The 22839-nt window shown below is 36.7% G+C and overlaps 1 protein-coding gene across 2 annotated transcripts in view; it reads left to right on the plus strand.

Annotated features, from left to right (window-relative positions):
* ehmt2 (euchromatic histone-lysine N-methyltransferase 2) overlaps nucleotides 1-21964 on the plus strand; it is a 25336-nt gene extending 3372 nt beyond the window's left edge. The window contains exons 7-28 of one of the 2 annotated variants that reach the window (XM_081376775.1): nucleotides 1297-1467; nucleotides 1555-1608; nucleotides 2794-2920; nucleotides 2997-3092; nucleotides 3722-3855; nucleotides 4516-4659; nucleotides 5807-6111; nucleotides 6283-6522; nucleotides 7477-7559; nucleotides 7725-7831; nucleotides 8847-8969; nucleotides 9495-9596; nucleotides 9673-9777; nucleotides 11766-11920; nucleotides 12088-12255; nucleotides 13075-13219; nucleotides 15534-15611; nucleotides 15691-15806; nucleotides 18987-19073; nucleotides 19195-19273; nucleotides 20126-20301; nucleotides 21436-21963. In XM_081376775.1, the coding sequence (XP_081232901.1) occupies nucleotides 1297-1467; nucleotides 1555-1608; nucleotides 2794-2920; nucleotides 2997-3092; nucleotides 3722-3855; nucleotides 4516-4659; nucleotides 5807-6111; nucleotides 6283-6522; nucleotides 7477-7559; nucleotides 7725-7831; nucleotides 8847-8969; nucleotides 9495-9596; nucleotides 9673-9777; nucleotides 11766-11920; nucleotides 12088-12255; nucleotides 13075-13219; nucleotides 15534-15611; nucleotides 15691-15806; nucleotides 18987-19073; nucleotides 19195-19273; nucleotides 20126-20301; nucleotides 21436-21616 (2976 nt within the window). In that variant the 3' untranslated portion in view covers nucleotides 21617-21963. Of the gene's footprint in view, nucleotides 1-1296; nucleotides 1468-1554; nucleotides 1609-2793; nucleotides 2921-2996; nucleotides 3093-3721; nucleotides 3856-4515; nucleotides 4660-5806; nucleotides 6112-6282; nucleotides 6523-7476; nucleotides 7560-7724; nucleotides 7832-8846; nucleotides 8970-9494; nucleotides 9597-9672; nucleotides 9778-11765; nucleotides 11921-12087; nucleotides 12256-13074; nucleotides 13238-15533; nucleotides 15612-15690; nucleotides 15807-18986; nucleotides 19074-19194; nucleotides 19274-20125; nucleotides 20302-21435 lie in introns of both variants that reach the window. The other variant, XM_081376774.1, reaches the window with a different exon arrangement.
* Nucleotides 21965-22839: the final 875 nt, after the last annotated feature.

Here is a 22839-nt window from a genome sequence, read left to right on the forward strand (position 1 = left end):
TAATGTATTTATTGATCATTGCCTGAAATGCATTGTTGATTTTATAAAAATATATCAATAAATAAACAACAATAATATTTTTTAGTATTGCTATTGTTATCTTTTATTATAGCAGTGTGTAATAAATTATTAATTATAATTTTGCTGTTTGTAATTATAATAATAGTAATAATAACTATTATTATTATTATTTTATAAAATGCTGGTAATGGCAATATGATAAAAGATACCAATCTTCAACAAATAAATAATAATAATTATATGATATTACAATATAACAAAATTGTTCAATAAATAAATAAATTATTAATGATAATAATTCTAATTAAAATGATTTACTTGTACATTTTCGATGAAGCCCCTCCTTCTGAAATACAAAATGTGCTGTGATTGGTTAGCTGGCCCAGTGTGCTTTGATTGACACCTCTCAGCGCATGTTCAGGGAAAGTCCCGCCCCTTAATAACGCTGAGCTCCACTCACTCAAATGTAAATAGCCTATTGAGAATGGCGTCAATTTCAAACCATTTCAAGCCTGATTTATACTTAATAATAATATTGTTGTTCGTTGTAGTTCTTGTAAAGTGTGTTCTGTCAAATAAAAGATCTCCCTTTGGAGTGGACGTTGAGCTTTATAACCTCGCAGATCTGTTTTATGCTCAAACAACAACATTACACGCTATCTAAAGTTGAAAAAGGGAATTTGTAGGACCCATTCCAGTAATATAGTCAGTTTGTATTGTCTATTTTATTCTATTGTAGCTCAGATTTTATAGGCCTAACTGTGTGTTTTATAGTGAACTGTGACAGCTTTGATCTTATGATAATTAGTGTAATATTAGCATATATGTGACCCTGGATCACGTCACCAGTCACGAGTCGCACGGGTATATTTGTGGCTATAGACAACAATACATTGTATGGGTCAAAATTATCCATTTTTCTTTTATGCCAAAAATCATTAGGATATTAAGTAAAGATCATGTTCCATGAAGATATTTTGTCAAATTTCAACCGTAAATATATAAAACATGTATTTTTGTGAGTGAATGCAGCACAATCGTGAACATAAATGGGTAACTTTAAAGGAGATTTTCTCAAGTTTTCGATTTTTTTGCATCCTCAGATTCCAGATTTTCAGATAGTTGTATCTCGATCAAATATTGTCCTATCCTAACAAACCAGACATCAATTCAGATTTATGATGTATAAATTTCAATTAAAAAAATGATTACCCATGTGACTGGTTTTGTGGTCCAGGGTCACATATATGAATACTTGAGTGTTTGTTTCCCCAGCCTCCTCTGACGGTGTCTCCAGTGATGGGGAAGGCGGAGCCTGTTGCCACGGCAACTAAAGAGCATCACAGTGGTTGGCTGGAGGATCTCGATGAAGAGGCTGATGAGGAAGATTTCCACCTGCTCTACAACAGTTACTCTGGAGACGACCTGATTTACTCGGACAGCAAGGTGAGCACGACACTGAGCCGTCGCTCGATCCACAGAGGCCGATCGCTGCTGGAGGTCTGACACTCTTGTGCTCTTCTTTACATGCAGTCGGATGATGGGATGGCAGAAGAGGCGCTGGAGGCGGGGCATCTGTCGGATCATGTGAGTGGAAGAAAGTGCACCTTATTTTCATACAGATTCAGGATGTTCGGAACAGATGCTGTTTATTTCATTGGTCAATTGCAGTATCTTTAAAGCAGGATGGCTGACAGGATTATGGAAACCTTGAAATATCAGGGAATTAAACATTTAAAATGTGAATTCAAGACCTGAGAAAGTCATGAAAAAAAAAAAAAGTAAGTTTGAAAAAATATGTTTTTAATTAAAACTTAAACAGTCATGAGAATTAAAAAAGAAAAAAATCTAATAAATTAGGTCTTAAAAATATAATTTTTAAAAGTAAAATATTAAAACTTCTTAAAAAAAAAAAGTAAGTAAGTGAAAATATATATTTTTTTTATTGAAAAACAGTCATGGAAATTAAAAAAGAAAAATACTAATAAATTAGGCCTTAAAATATAATTTAAAAAAATAAAATATTTAAACATTTTGAAAATTCAAAAGAAAAAGTGTAATATATATATATGCTTCAAAAATATATTAAATAAATAATAATAAATTAGGCCTTAACTGTAATTAAAAACAATAATAATATTAAAACGTCTCAAATTAAAAATAAAAAAGTAAGTTTTACCATATATATATTTTTTATTTAAGAAGTCAAGGAAAATAAAATAAAAATACTAATAAATAAGGCCTTATTGTCTGGAAATAAAAGTTTAATTGTTGTAAAATATATAAAATCCTTTTCCAGTAATCTTGAATGCCTGGAAACATTTGTTGTTGTTGTTGTTGTTGTTGTTTTGTCTCTGGAAAAGTCATTACAATTAATTTGTCAAAATATATGTGAACTCTAAATAAAAAAAGAAATTCTACACAATATTGTTTTATTTATATTCTTTCTTTTTATGTATGTATGTAATTATAAAAGCTTCTTGCAAGTGAATTAAGACACAAGTATTGTAATTTTACTACTGCGACATAAGATAATTAATAAACTTATTATGAAATATTTATTATTTTATTTTACAGTGCAGTTATAAAACATTTATATATATATACCATTGTTTACTTATAAACTGACACAAGAAGCAACAGTATCAACTGATGCTGATAAGATCAAAATGCCCAGGTGTCTGCTGGTTAATGAAGTGAACTAGAGTGAAGGTAATGTGTGTGTGTGTTTGTGTGTGTGTGTGTGTGTGTGTGTGTGTGTGTGTGTGTCAGAGCTCAGAATCCGATCAGCCCCTCGCCACTTATAAGAAGCCCGAGAGAGACGAGACGCCCTGGAAGCGTCAAGGGAAGGGTAAAGGGAGAGAGAGACCCCCCGCCGGAGAGCCCGAGGCAGAGAAAGGTGAGACACACACATGATGACGACGACGACGACGACAGGGTGTGTGTGTGTGTGAGCAGCTGTGTGTGTTTGACAGGTGAATCTGCGTCTGCAGCGGCCGAATACACTGAGGTTCCTCTGGACTCACTGGACATCTCGGCCGCCCACAGCCTCTCTCTCTCTCCACACGCAGGTGTGTGTCCTCACACACTCGCATCACATCAGTTACGGTTTCTAATAAAGGCGTCTCTTCTGCTCAGCAGGGCTGCGTTTGTTTGATCAAACATGCAGTAAAAATTCTGAAAAATTATTACAATTTCAAATGAACTGTTTTCTATGTGAATATCTGTTAAAGTGTCATTTATTCATGTGAATCTTCAGCATCATCACAGTAATAACTTACATCTACTATATACTCACATAGAAAACAGCTGTTTTAAATTGTAATAATATTTCACTGTTTTTACTGTATTTTTGATCAAATAAATCAAGCCGTTGTGAGAAATTCAATTTCTTTGTTTTTTAATTTTTTTGTACTGTTTATTTTTTATGCATCTTTTATTGTTTTTAAATGCTTTTTGTTATGTATGTAAGCACTTTGAGTTAGTATTGCGCATTACTCAAATGTGCTATAATGTAGATAGCCTTGCATTACCTTGCCTTTATGGGTAAATAATTGAAAAATAAAGCCGGTGTTTAAAGTATCGTGTGTGTGTGTGTGTGTGTGTGTGTGTGTGTGTGTGTGTGTGTGTGTGTGTGTGTGTGTGTGTGTGTGTGTGTGTGTGTGTGTGTGTGTGTGTGTGTGTGTGTGTGTGTGTGTAGACGGGAGTGACGCAGAGACGGAGCGTCTGGAGGAGCTTCCTCTGTGCAGTTGTAGGATGGAGGCGCCGCGAGTCGACGGATTCAGTTCTCGATCCAACCGGACCTGCATGGCCATCGAGAGCATCAACGGAGAGGTGAGCCGGGGTTCTCCCGAGGGGTGAAGAGGTCGTCATCAATGAGTCGTGTGTAATCCAGGAACCCTCAGGGGGACACACAACAATACACAATCAGACAAGGACTGTGTGTGAAAGTTAGCAGCTTTAATAAGGAAAAGAACCTCAATCCCACAAAGCGTTGCAATGATTTAATCAAATATTTAAAGGGATTGTTATTAAATATTATTAATCTTTATTTACAAATGGCAATCTGATATATCTTGACTTGTGCTGTCATATCGATTAATCACATCTAACATAAAAATTTGAATATAAAAGCTGCTTTGAAATGTGTATTGTGAAAAGCACTATATATATATATATATATATATATACATACACATATATAATTAGTAAATAACAAGTAATGCAGACTGGTGGCTTCAACAAAAGCACATACCATCATTTTATAACCTCACAGCAGGGCTTTCTTTAAGCGTTTGTATGTTATAAATACAAATCACTTCCCCTATGGAGGAAATTAGCAGGTCTGTGTTAAAATGCGGCTTATATAGACAGTAAAAGCTACTTATTGTGGAACAGATGATACATTTATTGACAGTGAGTTTGTGCTGCGTAACTGAAGCTGGCGTCCCCCGTCCCTGTGGCGTGGATCGTCCCGTTCTCTGTGTGTTTCAGCTGGTGGGCTGTACCAATGTGATCGTGAAGGGGGAGACGATGCGTCCCTCCAGCCGCGTGTCTCTGGTGGTGTTGTGCGAGACGCACCGCTCACACATGGTCAAACATCACTGCTGTCCGGGCTGCGGATACTTCTGCCTCTCCGTGAGTGTCTCGCGCCACAGGGAAATCACCATTTACTCATCTTCATGTTGAATGCAGTTATATAGCACCAAAACCATGAACAACAGCTCATAGTGTTTTACAGAATAAATACAGGCATACAGAACAGCTTGTAAATATGACAATAATGACAGTACTGTAACTATGTATGCATGTATTTCTAGATTTATTTATTTGTTCTTTTCATTTATTTATTCATTTATTAATATTTTTTTTTATATTAATTATCCATTTAAATTGTTTTCTAAGTGCTTTAGATCAGGGATTCCCAAACGTTTTTGTCAGCCAGCCTTTTTCCCTTTAACCTAAGATATTTAATTAATTATTATTTTAATAATTTGACAAAACATGTGCATGTTAATGGTTCTCTGATGTCGGTAATGGTCACATGACATGAAGGTAAATAAATTAAATATTAAAAAAAAAATTGTAGATGTTTTATGTTTTAATTATGTATTATTTTAATTTTTCATTTTATGATTTAATTAATTATTAGCTTTTTATGTGACCTAAAGCTCAAATAAAAAAGATTTATGTGTTTATTTATTCGCTTATTTATTTCTAATATAACCATTTATTTATTTATTTATACATTTATATATTTTTTATTTATTTCTGTTTTTATATATTTGTTTTCATTTTTAGATATTTGTTAATTTCTTTCTTTCTTTCTTTTTCTTTCTTTCTTTCAAAAGAAAAAATATTTGCATGTTCACGGTTCTCTTTGTCAAAAAAAAATTGTCAGCCAAACCCCTTTAACCTAAAATATTTAAGTTATTGAATATTAAATAAAGATTTTAAGTTAAACAACATATTTGCATGTTCACGGTTCTCTAATGCTGGTTAATGGTCACATGACATACAGGTCACCTAAATAAATAATATTAATAAGGGTTTTATTTTATAATTATGTGTTTATTTAGATTTGACGTTTTATGATTTAATTAAGCTTTTCACCAACTTACAACCCCCATTTTTAAAGGGGTCATCGGATGCAAAATTTCTGAACAATATGATGTCATATTGCTCATGCTCCGCCCACCATATTAGCATATTTCCTGTATTCCCAAGGCACCTTTAAGGAAAAAGTCTCAAAGCTCCTCCTCCTCACACTCTTTTCTCGGCACAGGGAACGTTTCTGGAATGTTGTCCCGATGTCCGCATCGCTCACCGGTTCCACCGAGGCTGTGTGTCGGTGCTGGGAAGTGGGCGGAGCCGAGGAGGAGTGGGCGTCGGCCTGTTGTTCTGTCCTCACTGTGGAGAAGATGCTTCAGAGGCGCGCGAGGTCACCATTCCTCCTGCAGCGCCCTCTACAGGCTCCAGTGTGGTCACTGCAAGCGCGTCGTCCACCACCACCACACCCTCCCTGCTCCCGTCAGCTCTCGAGGCCACGGCACGCGCGCTCAACGACAAGAAGAGCGGAGAGCCCATCAAGTGAGTATACGCATCGCCAAAGAGTTTGTACATATTAATGTGTAATCAGATGATCTCCTTATTTTCCTCTGTGTTCTCCCACTTTTTTGTTCTTTGATTGAAAATTAAGTTTTGCAAATAACATGAACAAATATTGGATTGAAAACTGTCTTTGGTGTCTGTTTTACTCAGTGCACGGATGCGCTGTCGTGGAGATGTAAGAAATGGGGCGGAGCTTCAACCTCAGCCGACCAATGAGACTCCAGGAGGGGGCGGGGAGGAGGATGTGGTTGCCCTCGGCGATGGGGGTGTTGACAGTGTGGGACCGTCGCTCGTCTTACCCAATGGGAAGCCAGTCTGTCCCAGCGCACTTCCGCCTGGAGACAAGAGGGCGGCGCTACAGAGAGCCATTCTCACACAGGACACAGAGAGGTGACCACATTCATACATTAAATGTGTATTATATTATATTATATTTAAAATAAAAAGTTATTAAATATATATATTTCACAATGAATATGTATTTTATTTATTTACATTTCAGTATAATGTTTATATAATTATATCAGTCTGAGCATATTTAGGAATTCAAATACATAATTTTACAAAATTTTTAATTTAAATATTTTTTTTTAAATAAATACAATCCAATTAAAATGCTTAGTAATAATTAATTAAATAATAAAATGCTAAATTAAAATATAAATTTGAAATAAAAGAAATCAAAATAAAACACTTTGTAATAATTAAATTATAAAAATGCAAAATTAAAATACGTAATTTTAAAATAAAAACAATACTTATCAAAACGATTAAACCATAAAAATGCTAAATCTGCTTTGTACTGAAAAAAATTTAAATTAAAAAACATAATTTTAATATAAAAACAATAAAAAGAAAATACTTGGAAATAATGAATTAAATCATAAAAATGCTAAATTAATGCTAAATAAAAATGCTAAAAAAATGCTAAATTAATGTATAATTTTAAAATAAAATAAAATAAATCAAAACAAAATGCATTGTAATAATTAAATTATAAACATGCAAAAATTAAATATATAATTTTAAAATAAAAACAATTGAAATAAAATACTTCGTAATAATTATTTAAATCATAAAAATGCAAAATTACAATACATCATTTTGAAATAAAATACTTATTAATAATTAATTAAATCATAAAAATAAACAATTAAAATACATCATTTTAGAATAAAATAAATAAAAAATTAAAACATTTTGTAATTAAATTATAAATATGCAAAATTATAATATTATAATTATTATAATTAAAATATACTGTGCAGAATGGATGCCACTTTTAACATACTCGGGCTAAATGTCATTGTCATGTGATCTGTTTGGCTCTTTCTGGTTGGTCAGGAGGAAGAAGCTGCGGTTTCATCCCCGTCAGCTCTATCCCGCAGCCAAACAGGGTGAAGCTCAGCGAGTTCTGCTCATGCTCAGTACGTACCTGTGAACCCGTGTCCATGTCTCACACACACCTGTGAACCTGTGTCTCTCACACACCTGTGAACCTGTGTCTCTCACACACCTGTGAACTCGTGTCTCACACACACCTGTTCAGCTTTGCTGCATCAGCGCTGATGTTGTCTCTGTGTCTCTGTCAGTGGAGGGCATCGACCCGTCGTATCAGTCGGACTCTCAGAACCGGCGCTGTGCTCTTCATGCTGCCGCTCAGAGAGGACTTCTGGAGGTCTGTTACCTGCTCGTACAGGTGAGGTCTGCACTCGCTTCAGTGACTCCTGAACATCCACTGCTCATGGACGTTATAGTCATCAGATGGGGATGATTCTGTAAATCAGGGTTTAATAAAATTAATAAAAAGCTAATCATTACTTAAAGGTGCAGTGTGTGATATTTAGGAGGATCTGTTGACAGAAATGCAATATAATATACATAACTATGTTTTCAGTGGTGTATAAAGACCTTACATAATGAACTGTTATGTGTTTATTAGCTTAGAATGAGCATTTCTCTCTACACACACCGCGGGTCCGCTTACACCGACATGTTTCTACAGTGGCCCTGAGCGGACAAATGCGTTTCGTCACTATGTTGTTCTTCGTGCAAAGAGGCGAATAAAACACTGACACAATGATGAACAAGTGACGATAATATTCACACTAACATCGTTTAACAGAATAATTAAGTATGCATCATTTCTTTATCTTTGTAAAGAAACCGCATTGCTTAACTGGCTACTCTCTGCTGTCTCAGACGACGACATCACTTCCTGTTGACCACCATAACTTCTGTTGGTTGCAATTTGCAACCTCGCCCCTAGATGCTGCTACAAATCGCACACTGCACCTTTAAATAAGAGCAATCAAAATAAAACCCTTACCAAAAATTAAATCATAAAAATGGCAAATTAAAATCCATAATTTTAAAATGAAAGCAATGCTTAGAAAAAATTTATTGAATCTTTAAAAATGCTAAATTAAAATATGTAATTTTAAAATAAAAACAATCAAGATAAAATAAGTAAATCATGAAAATAGAAAATTTTATATTTTTTAAATAACAAGTGAAATACAAGCCTTTCTAAACATTAAACCATAAAATGTAAACTTAAAATAAATTTGATTAGACGACATCAGAGAACCATGATCATGTAAGTGTGTTGTTAAATTATTGAAATATTAAGACTTGTTGTATTGTTGGACTTGTCTGGGTTTGTAACTGAGGGAATTTTTCATTAAAACTCCTGCTTTTGTGATGGACTTTAGGCAGGCGCTAAGGTGGACGCCCAAGACAAGACCCTGCGGACCCCTCTGCTAGAGGCCATAGTGAACAATCATGTGGAGGTGGTGAAATACCTGATCCAGAGCGGAGCCTGTGTCTATCACGCTGTGAGCAACACACACACACACACACACACACACACACACACACACACACACACACTTCTGATCTAGAGCGGAGCCTGTCTATCATGCAGTGAGCAACACACACACACACACACACACACACACACTTCTGATCCAGAGCGGAGCCTGTGTCTATCACGCAGTGAGCAACACACACACACACACACACACACACACACACACACACACACACACACACACACACACACACAGGTGAATCAGAGGTGTTGATGTGTGTTTGGTGTCCAGGAAGAGGACGGCTCCACGGGCCTCCATCACGCTGCTAAACTCTCTCTCACACACACACACACACACACACACACACACACACACACACACACAGGTGAATCAGAGGTGTTGATGTGTGTTTGGTGTCCAGGAAGAGGACGGCTCCACAGGCCTCCATCACGCTGCTAAACTCTCTCTCACACACACACACACACACACACACACACACACACACACACACAGGTGAATCAGAGGTGTTGATGTGTGTTTGGTGTCCAGGAAGAGGACGGCTCCACAGGCCTCCATCACGCTGCTAAACTGGGGAACCTGGAGGTGGTGCTGCTGTTACTGAGCACAGGACAGGTGGATCTGAACGCACAGGTGTGTTTCTGAGCGCTTTAGCCCGTCTCGTGCTGCAGGTGAGGTGTGTGTGTGACATCAGCTGTGTGTGTTTCAGGACAGCGGCGGCTGGACGCCCGTCATCTGGGCCGCAGAACATCGACACATAGACGTGATCCGAGCTCTGCTCAACAGAGGAGCCGACGTCACACTCCGGGACAAGGCCAGTCTCTGACACACACACACACACACACACACACACACACATATTTATCAAATACAGATGGCTAATAAACAAAAGTGACAAACACATATCACTAAATTACTGACACTTAAAAAGGTGAAGACACCTTTAAACTGATCTCTGATCACCAAAATAACATATTTAAACGTTTTCTCCTTAAAATTCTTCATGCCTTAAAATATCTTGAGTGTAACTCGACACCCTCGCCTCATTTAGTATATGCGGTTCTATGAATATGCAAATGAGCCCCGCCTCCACTCACTCCCTCAGCTCAGAGATCCACTGGTTGACGATCACACGTTGATCTGATTGGTTACAAGTAGGCTTGTTGCGATAGTCGGTGTTACCGGTGATACACGGTGTTTAACCCACCTACCGGTCATAGCACTTGACCACCGTCACCGTCCCCATCGTGTTGAAGTTTTAGCCTATAGTAATAAAGCACTTAATTCAGTTAGTGACTATGTGCCTTCTTAATTTAGCGTAAGCGGAACGAGCGCCGCAGTAAAGCAGCAGGTGTCCGATTTCATTTATCATTTGAGGAGAGTGAGGCGAGCTAACTGGCAAAGGATGGCGGAAGATCTGGTTTCAAAGAGAAATGCAAACGTGAGTTTAATTTTTATATTAGCTTTTTTTTTTGCACTTAAGTGTCCAGTGATTATTCGGGTAGGCTACCTTATTTAACGAAGTTTTTGATGTTCGTTCGTTTCATATTCGATGGTTGTGCGGTGTTTTTTTTTTTTTTTTTTTTTTTAGCTGAAAAAGGCAGGCACTTTATTTAACGAATAGTGATTTTTTATATATAATTTCTTGTTTGATACTTGCACGATGTGTGCAGTGGTTCGTTTTGTTAATAAATGCACTTTAAAGGTGTTTCATTAGTGCTTTTGTTTAGTTTTTACATGGTGTGTTAAGTTATTATTCATTTTGCAATAAAGATGTGTGTAATACAAGCGAGTGTCTTATTGTTTTGTGTATTTTTATTAAGAATAAAATAAATTAACCCATGATTAATTCAAACAAATGCTACTGAATTGCCGCTAATTAAAGTGAAAGTAAATTGAGACGTGTGCACGTGCGCATTTTCGGCCACCCGAAATCCCCGACACGCAACCCCGGTGACACCGGGATTACCGGTTTTTTTACACGTCGATTAACCGGTGGAAAAAATCCGTCACCGCAACATCCCTAGTTACAAGGTAGTGTGTGACGTCAGAAACACCAGCGATTTCAAAGCGTGTTTCTGAGACTGTCTTTGGTTCACTGCAGTTTTAAGGAGGAAATACTCAGCAATGCTGTCGACTTATGAATTTACACATGATGTGTCTTAAAGCATTATTAAAAACACCACATAGACACATAAACAACATTAAAAGCTGGATTTTCACCACAGGGGGACTTTAAGACTTCATTTAACTCATTTAATAGGACAAAACAGACTTATTAACAGATTTAAAAAAAAAATCAAAACAGATTTATTTTGTCATAATCAGACATTGGTTAATAAAGTGAGATTAAATACATAAAGTATATTTGTGTAATATAATTTAATTTAATATAGTTAATTCTAAAAGTATTGCGTAAAATTCTGAGATTGCGTTTTACTGTTTTTAATCATTTTGTTTTATTCAGTGTTTTCATGGCTGTGAGATGAGTAAATGCATGTTCACATTTAGTCTAGAACTAAAATAACCATCATGTTTACACACACACACACACACACACACACACCACCTCCTCACTTTATTTCTCTAAACATCGGGAAAGGAGAGCTGTCAGTCAATACATGTGAAAAGTAACTAGCGTTACTTATTTGAAAAAGTAACTTAGATATTTTTGTTATCATTAAAAGGAATGTGTAACTTCACTAGTTACTTTTAAAAGTAATCTGGTTACGTAACTCAAGTTGCTTGTAATGAGTTCCCCCGACACTGCTCATGATATGGTGTGTGTGTCCCTCTGCACAGGAGATGAACGTGTGTCTGCACTGGGCCTCGTTCGCGGGCAGCGCTGAGATCGCAGAGCTGGTTCTGAACGCCGGCTGTCCTCTGTCCTGTGTGAACATTCACGGAGACACGCCGCTACACATCGCCGCGCGCGAGAGCTTCACTGACTGCGTCACGTACGTCACACACCGTCACACACACCGAGTCCCAGCGGAGTGATGAGAATCTTGAGAACAGCTTTAGATCAGGCATAATACTGGGGTCCTAAGCTGGCACTTCTCCACATATTCATAGAACTGGCGTCACACACTCCTCTAACACACACTCTGTGTCTGTGTTTCAGGCTGTTTCTCTCTCGCGGCGCTGACATCGACGTCGTGAACAAGGAGGGCGACACGCCGCTCTCGCTCGCGCGCAGTGACACGGCCGTCTGGGTGGCGCTGCAGATCAACCGCAAGCTGCGCCGCGGGATCGCCAACCGCGGCGTTCGCACCGAGAGGATCATATGCAGGTCAGTGTGTGTCTCCAATACTGAGAGCCATGTGTGAAATACATGTGTGATTTTCATTTCTTTCTGTGTGTGTGTGTTATTTATATGCCTGTGTAGTATTTATTGTTATTCTGAAGTAGCTTTTACTTTTATTGTTTTCAGCTTTCATATTTGGTTTTAGGTAAAGTTGTTATGTGCTTTTGTTATTTTTATTATAAATAGTTAAAGTTAATTATATTTAATTTATTTATGTTTTAGTTACTTTAGTACTTAAAATTATTTATTTCATTCAGTTAGTTGCCAAAGAAAAATGTCTAATTTTGGTATCATTTATATACCATTATAGTATATTTTTTAAAGTTTTGAATTAGCTTTTTATTTATTTTATTAATTTTGTTATTTGTTTTTGTTGTTTTTATTAGTTTAAAAATGGTTATTATAAATTACATAATAATACATATAATTTTTTTCATTTTTTTTTATTTAACTTACATTTAATTTATCTTTAATTTGTTTTTATTTCAATTTTAGTCATTGTAGTACTTCAAGTTAAAATTTATTTTAGTTTCCAAGGCAGCATTCCTTATTTTCATTAGTTTTTCATCTAATATTATTGTTAATATTACTTTATTTTATTAATGATATTTAGTTTTAATTATTGAAAGCTATTTTCTATAGTTTTAGTGCCCACTAACATCACGTTTGTGTGTGTGTGTGTGTTGTGTGTGTGTTGTGTGTGTGTGTGTGTGTGTGTGTGTGTGTGTGTGTGTGTGTGTGTGTGTGTGTGTGTGTGTGTGTGTGTGTGTGTGTGTGTGTGTGTGTGTGTGTGTGTGTGTGTAGTGATGTGGCTCAGGGTTATGAGAACGTTCCTATCCCGTGTGTTAACGGTGTGGACGACGAAGGCTGTCCGTCCGACTACAAATACATCGCAGAAAACTGTGAAACATCCACCATGAACATCGACCGCAACATCACACACCTGCAGGTGCCACTCAGCACTACAGTAAATACACAACACACACACACACACACACACACACACACACACACAGACACACACACACAGACAGACACAGACACAGAAACACTCACAAAACACACACACACACACACACACACACACACACACAGACACACACACACACACACACACACACACACACACAGACAGACAGACAGACAGACACACAGACACAGAAACACACACAGACACACACACACACACACACACACACACAGACACACACACACACACACACACACACACACACAGACAGACAGACAGACACACAGACACAGAAACACACACACACACACACACACACACACACACACACACACACACACACACACACACACACAGACAGACAGACACACAGACACAGAAACACACACAGACACACACACAACAGACACACCAAAGAATAAAAGAATTATTTGATTGATTTATATGTACCTATATAACAGTATATAGGATTAATATATTTACCAATATAAAATACCATTATTATTATTTAAAAAAATAAATAAATTAATACTTTGACTCATTAAGGATGCATTAAATTCATCAAAAGGGACCGTAAAGACATTTATAATGTTACAAAAGATTATATTTCAAATAAATGCTGTTCTTTTGAACTTTCTATTCATCAAAGAATCCCGAAAAATAAAATGTATCACAGTTTCCACACAAATATGAAAAAGCACAACTGATTTAAACACTGATAATGATCATAAATGTTTCTTGAGCATCAAATCATCATATTAGAGTGATTTCTGAAGGATCATGTGACACTGAAGACTGGAGTAATGATGCTGAAAATTCAGATTTGATCACAGGAATAAATTACACTTTACTATATATTCACATAGAAAACCAATATTTTAAATTGTAATAATATTTCACATTTTGTTATATTTTTGATCCAATAAATGCAGCTTTGATGAGCAGAAGAGACTTCTTTCAGAAACATTAAAATTCTTCCTGACCCCAAACAATAAAAATAAACAATAATCAGCATTTGAAATCATGTAAAATGATTTTCCCACACAGGGATCCTTTTTCTATGACCAGTTTTAAATTGATGATGCAAATGAATCATTGAATCGTTGTGATGATGAACTGATTCATTGTTATGTCTGTTCAAAGAATTTGCTTTCCTCTCAAATGTAATTATGATTCGGACTGTTTCTCAAATCATTTCAGACTCCTTTAATGACTGAACCAACCAAAAATAATAATTTGTTCTCAAAAAGTTACTCACATTAATGAATAAAAGAACGTGAAAACCTTTAGTGACCAGATAAAAAGCTTGATAATTTTTTAAGTGTTACTTAAATGACCAACAAAGGCATTGACAATATTGAGTATCACTCAGCTAGGGCTGGGCGATATGGCTGAAAACTGTTAAAAAAAATCCCATCAGTTATAAAGGCAGAAATGTCAACACGACCATGGAAAACTCAAAAGTCTAAAATCACAATGAACACTTAACAATTATCTCTTAACATTTAAGGTGCAAAATTAAAGAATACGTAAGAAATGCTTTATAAAGGGGTGGGCGATATGGCAAAAATATAATATTACGATTTCTTTCTATAAATCTATTTCTTTCTATTTTTTATAAATTATACATTGATACTTATAAAAGCTATTAATAAAGTTATTAGTCAAGAGCAGTGAGTGATTTTCTCTTTACATTTTGTTGTTTTATTAACATTAAAGGGATAGTTCTCCTAAAAATTCTAATTTTCATAATTTACTCTCTCACGTTGTTTTAAACTCGAATAAGTTTCTTTCTTCTGTTGAAAATAAAAGTTATTTGGAAGAATGACCAACAGTTGATGTACCCCAGTGACTTCCATAGTATATTTTATCTAGTTACTAGAGAGTGAGTGCCTTTGTTCATGCAATCAAACTTGCTTTGCTGGTTTCTTCCAACGAAAAAAATAAATAAATTATCGAACGTTTTATCGAACGCATTTTTTATTGATATTGATTAAGTGTCTATCGCGATACATATCGTTATCGTTTTATCGCCCAGCCCTACACTCAGCTCTAATTGTCCTGTGTGTTGACAGCTGGTTTTCTAGATGTTTGATGTGTGTGTGTGTGTGTGTGTGTGTGTGTGTGTGTGTGTGTGTGTGTGTGTGTGTGTGTGTGTGTGTGTGTGTGTGTGTGTGTGTGTGTGTGTGTGTGTGTGTGTGTGTGTGTGTGTGTGTGTGTGTGTGTGTGTGTGTGTGTGTGTGTGTGTGTGTGTGTGTGTGTGTGTGTGTGTGTTTGTGTGTGTGTGTTTCAGCACTGCAGCTGCACAGATGATTGTTCCTCCAGTAACTGTCTCTGTGGGCAGCTCAGCATCCGCTGCTGGTACGACAAGGTAACACATCATCCCGTCTCCACGAGAAGCTCTAAAGCTCAGATCTGATCCTGTATAACATCACGCATGTGTCCTGTAGGATCAGCGTCTTCTCCAGGAGTTTAATAAAATCGAGCCGCCTCTGATCTTCGAGTGTAACATGGCCTGTTCCTGCCACAAAACCTGCAAGAACCGAGTGGTTCAAGCTGGCATCAAGTAAGTTATTTTCAGAATAGATTTGCTGTATTGAAATGATTCGCATGTCAAATGAACCTAAGGAAGACGCTTTTGCATAAGCTGGTCGTGAGAAACACCTGCGGGTCAAGTTTGATCAAGTTTAAGGCTATAAAAAGTCTTAAACGCTATAAGATTATCATTTCAAGAGGTCTTCATTTTAAAAAACAAAAACCAGGAATCAGGAATGAGATTAAACCCAAATCAATGTTTTAATTAAGTTTGAGAGTTGCACGTCCAGAGCAGTTTGCAATCAATGAATACTGCGCATTTATGGTGAATGATTGTCATAATTCATCTACAGTGGATCATAAACAGTGTTTGAGTCAAACGTGCAAACTCGTGGCATTTCTAATATGCAGTTGCGTTGTTTACAGGTGTTAACCACTATATTTCTGCTCTTCTATAAGCACCACCTACTGGCAGAAATTGAAATTGCATTTTCATTCAGCCGGTGGATTGAAAATAGGGATGGTGAAAACTAAAAATTTTCTTGACTGACCACCGATCCTCATTAGCCGGTTGAAACCGGTGTGAGGGATTTGTTGACTTCACACGAAAAGATCTTGGAATGAGATGGCTAACTGTAGTAGCGTTTAGTCCACTGTCTATAATAGCCAAATTTAGAGATCACTTTTTTTTTTAACCGACTACCGACAACTTTGATCGGTTAACGTTGATACGGTCAACCATCGTTCAAATGGTCATCGGTTAACATCCCTAATTGAAAAGAAGCTGATGTGCATTTGAAAAATCTAAACAATTAGGATAAAAATTTTATATATATATATATATATATATATATATATATATATATATATATATATATATATATATATATATATATATATTCTTATATATACAGTGAGGAAAATAAGTATTTGAACACCCTGCAATTTTGCAAGTTCTCCCACTTAGAAATCATGAAGGGGTCTGAAATTGTCATCGTAGGTGCATGTCCACTGTGAGAGACATAATCAAAAAAAAATGAAAATCCAGAAATCACAATGTATGATTTTTTAACTATTTATTTGTATGATACAGCTGCAAATAAGTATTTGAACACCTGAGAAAATCAATGTTAATATTTGGTACAGTAGCCTTTGTTTGCAATTACAGAGGTCAAACGTTTCCTGTAGTTTTTCACCAGGTTTGCACACACTGCAGGAGGGATTTTGACCCACTCCTCCACACAGATCTTCTCTAGATCAGTCAGGTTTCTGGGCTGTCTCTGAGAAACACGGAGTTTGAGCTCCCTCCAAAGATTCTCTATTGGGTTTAGGTCTGGAGACTGGTCAGGCCACACCAGAACCTTGATATGCTTCTTACAGAGCCACTCCTGGGTTATCCTGGCTGTGTGCTTCGGGTCGTTGTCATGTTGGAAGACCCAACCTCGACCCATCTTCAATGCTCTAACTGAGGGAAGGAGGTTGTTCCCCAAAATCTCGCAATACATGGCCCCGGTCATCCTCTCCTTAATACAGTGCAGTCGCCCTGTCCCATGTGCAGAAAAACACCCCCAAAGCATGATGCTACCACCCCCATGCTTCACAGTAGGGATGGTGTTCTTGGGATGGTACTCATCATTCTTCTTCCTCCAAACACGTTTAGTGGAATTATGACCAAAAAGTTCTATTTTATCTCATCTGACCACATGACTTTCTCCCATGACTCCTCTGGATCATCCAAATGGTCATTGGCAAACTAAAGTCGGGCCTTGACATGTGCTGGTTTAAGCAGGGGAACCTTCCGTGCCATGCATGATTTCAAACCATGACGTCTTAGTGTATTACCAACAGTAACCTTGGAAACGGTGGTCCCAGCTCTTTTCAGGTCATTGACCAGCTCCTCCCGTGTAGTTCTGGGCTGATTTCTCACCTTTCTTAGGATCATTGAGACCCCACGAGGTGAGATCTTGCATGGAGCCCCAGTCCGAGGGAGATTGACAGTCATGTTTAGCTTCTTCCATTTTCTAATGATTGCTCCAACAGTGGACCTTTTTTCACCAAGCTGCTTGGCAATTTCCCCATAGCCCTTTCCAGCCTTGTGGAGGTGTACAATTTTGTCTCTAGTGTCTTTGGACAGCTCTTTGGTCTTGGCCATGTTAGTAGTTGGATTCTTACTGATTGTATGGGGTGGACAGGTGTCTTTATGCAGCTAACGACCTCAAACAGGTGCATCTAATTTAGGATAATAAATGGAGTGGAGGTGGACATTTTAAAGGCAGACTTACAGGTCTTTGAGGGTCAGAATTCTAGCTGATAGACAGGTGTTCAAATACTTATTTGCAGCTGTATCATACAAATAAATAGTTAAAAAATCATACATTGTGATTTTTGGATTTTTTTTTTTAGATTATGTCTCTCACAGTGGACATGCACCTACGATGACAATTTCAGACCTCTCCATGATTTCCAAGTGGGAGAACTTGCAAAATAGCTGGGTGTTCAAATACTTATTTTCCTCACTGTGTGTGTATATATATATATATATATATATATATATATATATATATATATATATATATATATTCTTATATATATATATATATATATATATATTCTTATATATATAAATAAGTTTCATATATTCTTATCCTAATTGTTTGATTTTTCAAATGCACATTAGTTTATTTTATATATATATATATATATATATATATATATATATATATATATATATATATATATATATATATATATATATATATATATATATATACACATGTTTAGCACTCCCAATAAAGTCACGTCACATTTATTTATAAAACACATTATTAAACATGAAAAACAGTGTCAGTGTCTCTTTCAACCATCACAACTTGATTTTCCACTATAAAGCGGCTCTTCATTGTTCATGTTTTAACTCGTGAATGTCTGACTTCATGGACTAAACAGAAGAAATGACCCGAAAAAGATTTACACACGAAATAAGGCGGGGAGCCTCGGGGGCCACGCCCACCAATGACATCATTACCACGGACCAATGGTAGTTCGAAGGCATTTACCAGCCAGAGCGAACTTTTACCCGGAAAGCTCACTTTGGCAAACTGTTTCAAACCCCCAAAACGAACCGCTCTGGCCTCATTTTGTTGTAAATGGCGGCTGGTCAGTTCGTTCTTCAATCTCCCTTTAAAAGCCCTGGTCTGTTTGTGTGTTTCAGGGTGCGTTTGCAGCTCTACCGCACGGAGAAGATGGGATGGGGCGTCAGAGCGCTTCAAGATATTCCTCAAGGAAGTTTCATCTGCGAGTGAGTGGATTCATGCAATGCCTTCAAAGTGTCTTTTTAAGAGCGTAAACCTGGTCTATGTGGCTTGCTCTCCTCCTCGTCTGTTTCCGTTTCCAGCTGTAATAATGCTGTGTTTCTGCAGGTATGTTGGCGAGCTGATCTCTGACGCAGAAGCAGACGTGCGGGAGGATGATTCGTACCTGTTTGATCTGGACAACAAGGTTTCGTGACACTGATTTCAGTCCATTCTGAAGGCCTGTTTACTAGAGGAGTGACACAAATTCACTGACACAAATTTGCATTGATACTCCCAAGCTTCTGTATACTGTCCCAAAATATAACTATATCATCGCACCGCTCTCTATATGAAATATAGACAGTCAGTCTACTCATGTTACCCTATTTAAAATCTGACTATTTAGGGTTTTTTGTTTGTTTTATTTTAGTTTTCATTTCCAGTTAGTAATGTTAGTGCTTCAACTTAAACATTTCCAATTTTCATTTAGTTTGTTTTTCATCTAATATTAATTTAATATTTAGGTATGCATGATATATCAGCAACCATATCGGTATCGTAAGATGTTTCGTTTTTAATAATATCGTTATCGGTCCGATAAGAAAATGTAGCTGATATATTAAAGCCGATAAATAATGTATTATTTCCTTCAGCTGAGACACTTCAGATGTGCACTGTTCAACACGAGGCTTTTGAATTGCTTGAAATATGTTTTATTTATTTTTTAGTAAGGAAAGTTTGCCATGGGAGTGTAAAATTAATTTTAAATCTTACACTGGCTCAAACTAGACTACTGCAGTGATTTATGTTGTAGTGTTTGGGACATGTCTTTTCATAATGAGACTTTTATTTGTGTAATCAGGCTCTCAAAAATTATATAAAAATTTGGATTTAGATTTATCGGCCAATATATCGGTTATCGGCTTTTAAAATATAAAGAATTATCGGTTATCAATATGGGCCGAATTTTTCATATCGATGCATCACTATTAATTTTAGCTTCATTTAAACGATGTCTGTAATAGCTTAGTTAACTGTAATACCCTGTCTTTCGCAGGACGGTGAAGTGTACTGTATTGATGCCCGATACTACGGTAACATCAGCCGCTTTATAAACCACCTGTGCGACCCCAACATCATCCCTGTCCGCGTGTTCATGCTTCACCAGGACCTGCGCTTCCCCCGCATAGCCTTCTTCAGCTCCAGGGACATCTTCACAGGACAGGAACTGGGGTGAGAGTGTGTGTGTGTGGGCTCAATATGTGCTTTCTTTGATCCCAAGGAGTTTTTGGCCGTGTTTGCATCGTGTTCCTGTTGATATTCTGCTAACACTTTACAATAAAGTTCATTAGTTAATAGTAGTTATTTGTATTAACTAACATGAACTAACCATGAGCAATACATTTCTTACAGTATTTATTAATCTCTGTTAATATTAGTTAATAAAAATCCAGCTGTTCATTGTGTGTTCATGTTAGTTCACAGTGCATTAACTAATGTTAACAAATACAACCTATGATTTTATTAACATATTAGTAAACGTTGAAATTAATATTAACTAAGATTAATAAATGGGGAAGTATTGTTCATTCTTAGCTCATGTTAAAGGATTAATTCACTTTCAAATAAAAATGTTCCTGATAATTTTCTCACTCCCAAAAGAAATTTAGGTTTTTGAGGAAAACATTCCAGGATTTTTCTCCATATAATGGACTTCAATGGCAACCAACAGTTTGAAGGTTCAAATGTGAGTTTCAGTGCAGCTTCAAAGTCTCTACACGATCCCAGCCGAGAAACAGGGGTCTTATCTAGCGAAACGATCGGCCATTTTCAAAAAAAAAAATTTAAATGATATACTTTTTAACCACAAATGCCCGTCGTGTACCATCTCTGAAATGCGCCACGCATTGCGTCATCATGTTGGAAAGGTCACGCGTCACGTCATCTAAGTTATTTGTCTGTGTCGCATCTCAGAGATGGTACAAGACGGGCATTTGTGGTTAAAAAGTATATAATTTAGTTTTTTTAGAAAATGGACGATCGTTTCGCTAGATAAGACTCGTCTCCTCGACTGGGATTGTGTAGAGACTTTGAAGCTGCATTGAGACGGACATTTGAACCTTCAAACCGTTGGTTGCCATTGAAGCCCATTATATGGAGAAAAATCCTGGAATGTTTTCCTCAAAAACCTAAATTTCTTTACAACTGAAAAAAGAAAGACATGGACATCTTGGATGACATGGGGAGGGTAAATTATCAGGATTTTTTTTTTTTAAGTGAACTAATCCTTTACTAAGGTAGTTAACTAATGTGCCTTATTGTGAAGTGTTACCGATGTGTTTTCTGAGCGTCTGCTCTCTCTAACAGGTTTGATTACGGCGATCGTTTCTGGGACATCAAGAGCAAGTACTTCACCTGTCAGTGCGGCTCCGAGAAATGCAAACATTCGGCAGAGGCCATCGCGCTGGAGCAGAGCCGACTGTCCCGTCTGGAGATCTGTGCGGATCCGGGCGCTGAAGCCGTTCTCCCGGGGTTAGGACACTCGTAATGACAGATGAACAGCTCTCAAACAGAGACGTGTGCTTGTCACACTAACACTTGTGTTTGCATCTTCAAATGATTCATTTCTTCCATCTGACGGGTCCCAGGAAACAATAAAATTCATAACAATAAAAGTTCAGCACACGCAAATGCCAAATGACAACACAAAATGCCACCAGGAAGAAGCATTCAAATACACAGCTGTAATTCCTGCTCGGATCAGGAGGGGAAATGACACGAAAAAACTTTGATTTTATGCCGGCTGTCATCTGATCACTAATACTCTGTTTTTCATTAAATACCATGAGCTTTTTTTGTATGTGTAATTGTTTTAATAAATACTGTTTGATACAGAAATGTCTTTTCCCTTTGTTGCTCTCGTCACAATAAGATTCCTCCAGCAATGTGAAATCACTTTCAACAATTAACCATAGTAATCAAATGCAATAGTTCAGTTTTATTGCTGGACTTTTACTACTGTAAAATCATAAATTATCATTTGAAGTGGAACCATCCCGGCTAACAAACGTATGTTCTAAGAACGTTTTGTTAACGTTCCAATTGCGTCATGAAAACGTTCTTTCTGAATGCTATAAATGTTTTTTTTTTTTTAATTGGTTAGGCCAGTAACAAAGTAAAGAAGAAAAGAAACCTGTCCCAGAATCAACAATGAAAATGACTCTTCTTTTGAAGTTATAAAGAATGGCATCAATCACAAAAGTAGCAATAAGTATAACAGACCTAATAATAGAAATAGGGGGAAATAGCTTCAGGAGAGGGCATGGCCAAAATAATAATCAAAGCAATTAACTAACTGAGAAACTTCTTTATATTCCCAAAAACAAGATTAATAAATCACTAAACTCTTCCCTCTCTCCCTGTCTAACAATTAACAGGAGAAAATCAGGATTAAAAACTAAACTGCATCCTCACCCTACACTGCCCAAGCCATAAAGAAATAAAGATACTGTGCAAACAAACTACTTACAGAAGAAGTGGAACATAGAAGGAAAGCAAATCAGGATCAACAAGTTTATCTCTCTTTCTGTTAAGAAACATCACAAACTCCTGAGCGGCCTTTGCTATTCAGAGGCCCGTTTCAAAGAAACAGAGGAAGATGGAAAAATGAAGATTAAACACTTTTTTTCGTTTTGGTCGTGATTGTTGTGGTAGATACAAACCGTTTATAAATAGACTATATTAAGATCTAAATATGAAATAACGTAAATA

The sequence above is a fragment of the Scardinius erythrophthalmus genome (genome assembly GCF_964197995.2).
Source record: "Scardinius erythrophthalmus genome assembly, chromosome: 10".
NCBI lineage: Eukaryota > Metazoa > Chordata > Actinopteri > Cypriniformes > Leuciscidae > Scardinius > Scardinius erythrophthalmus.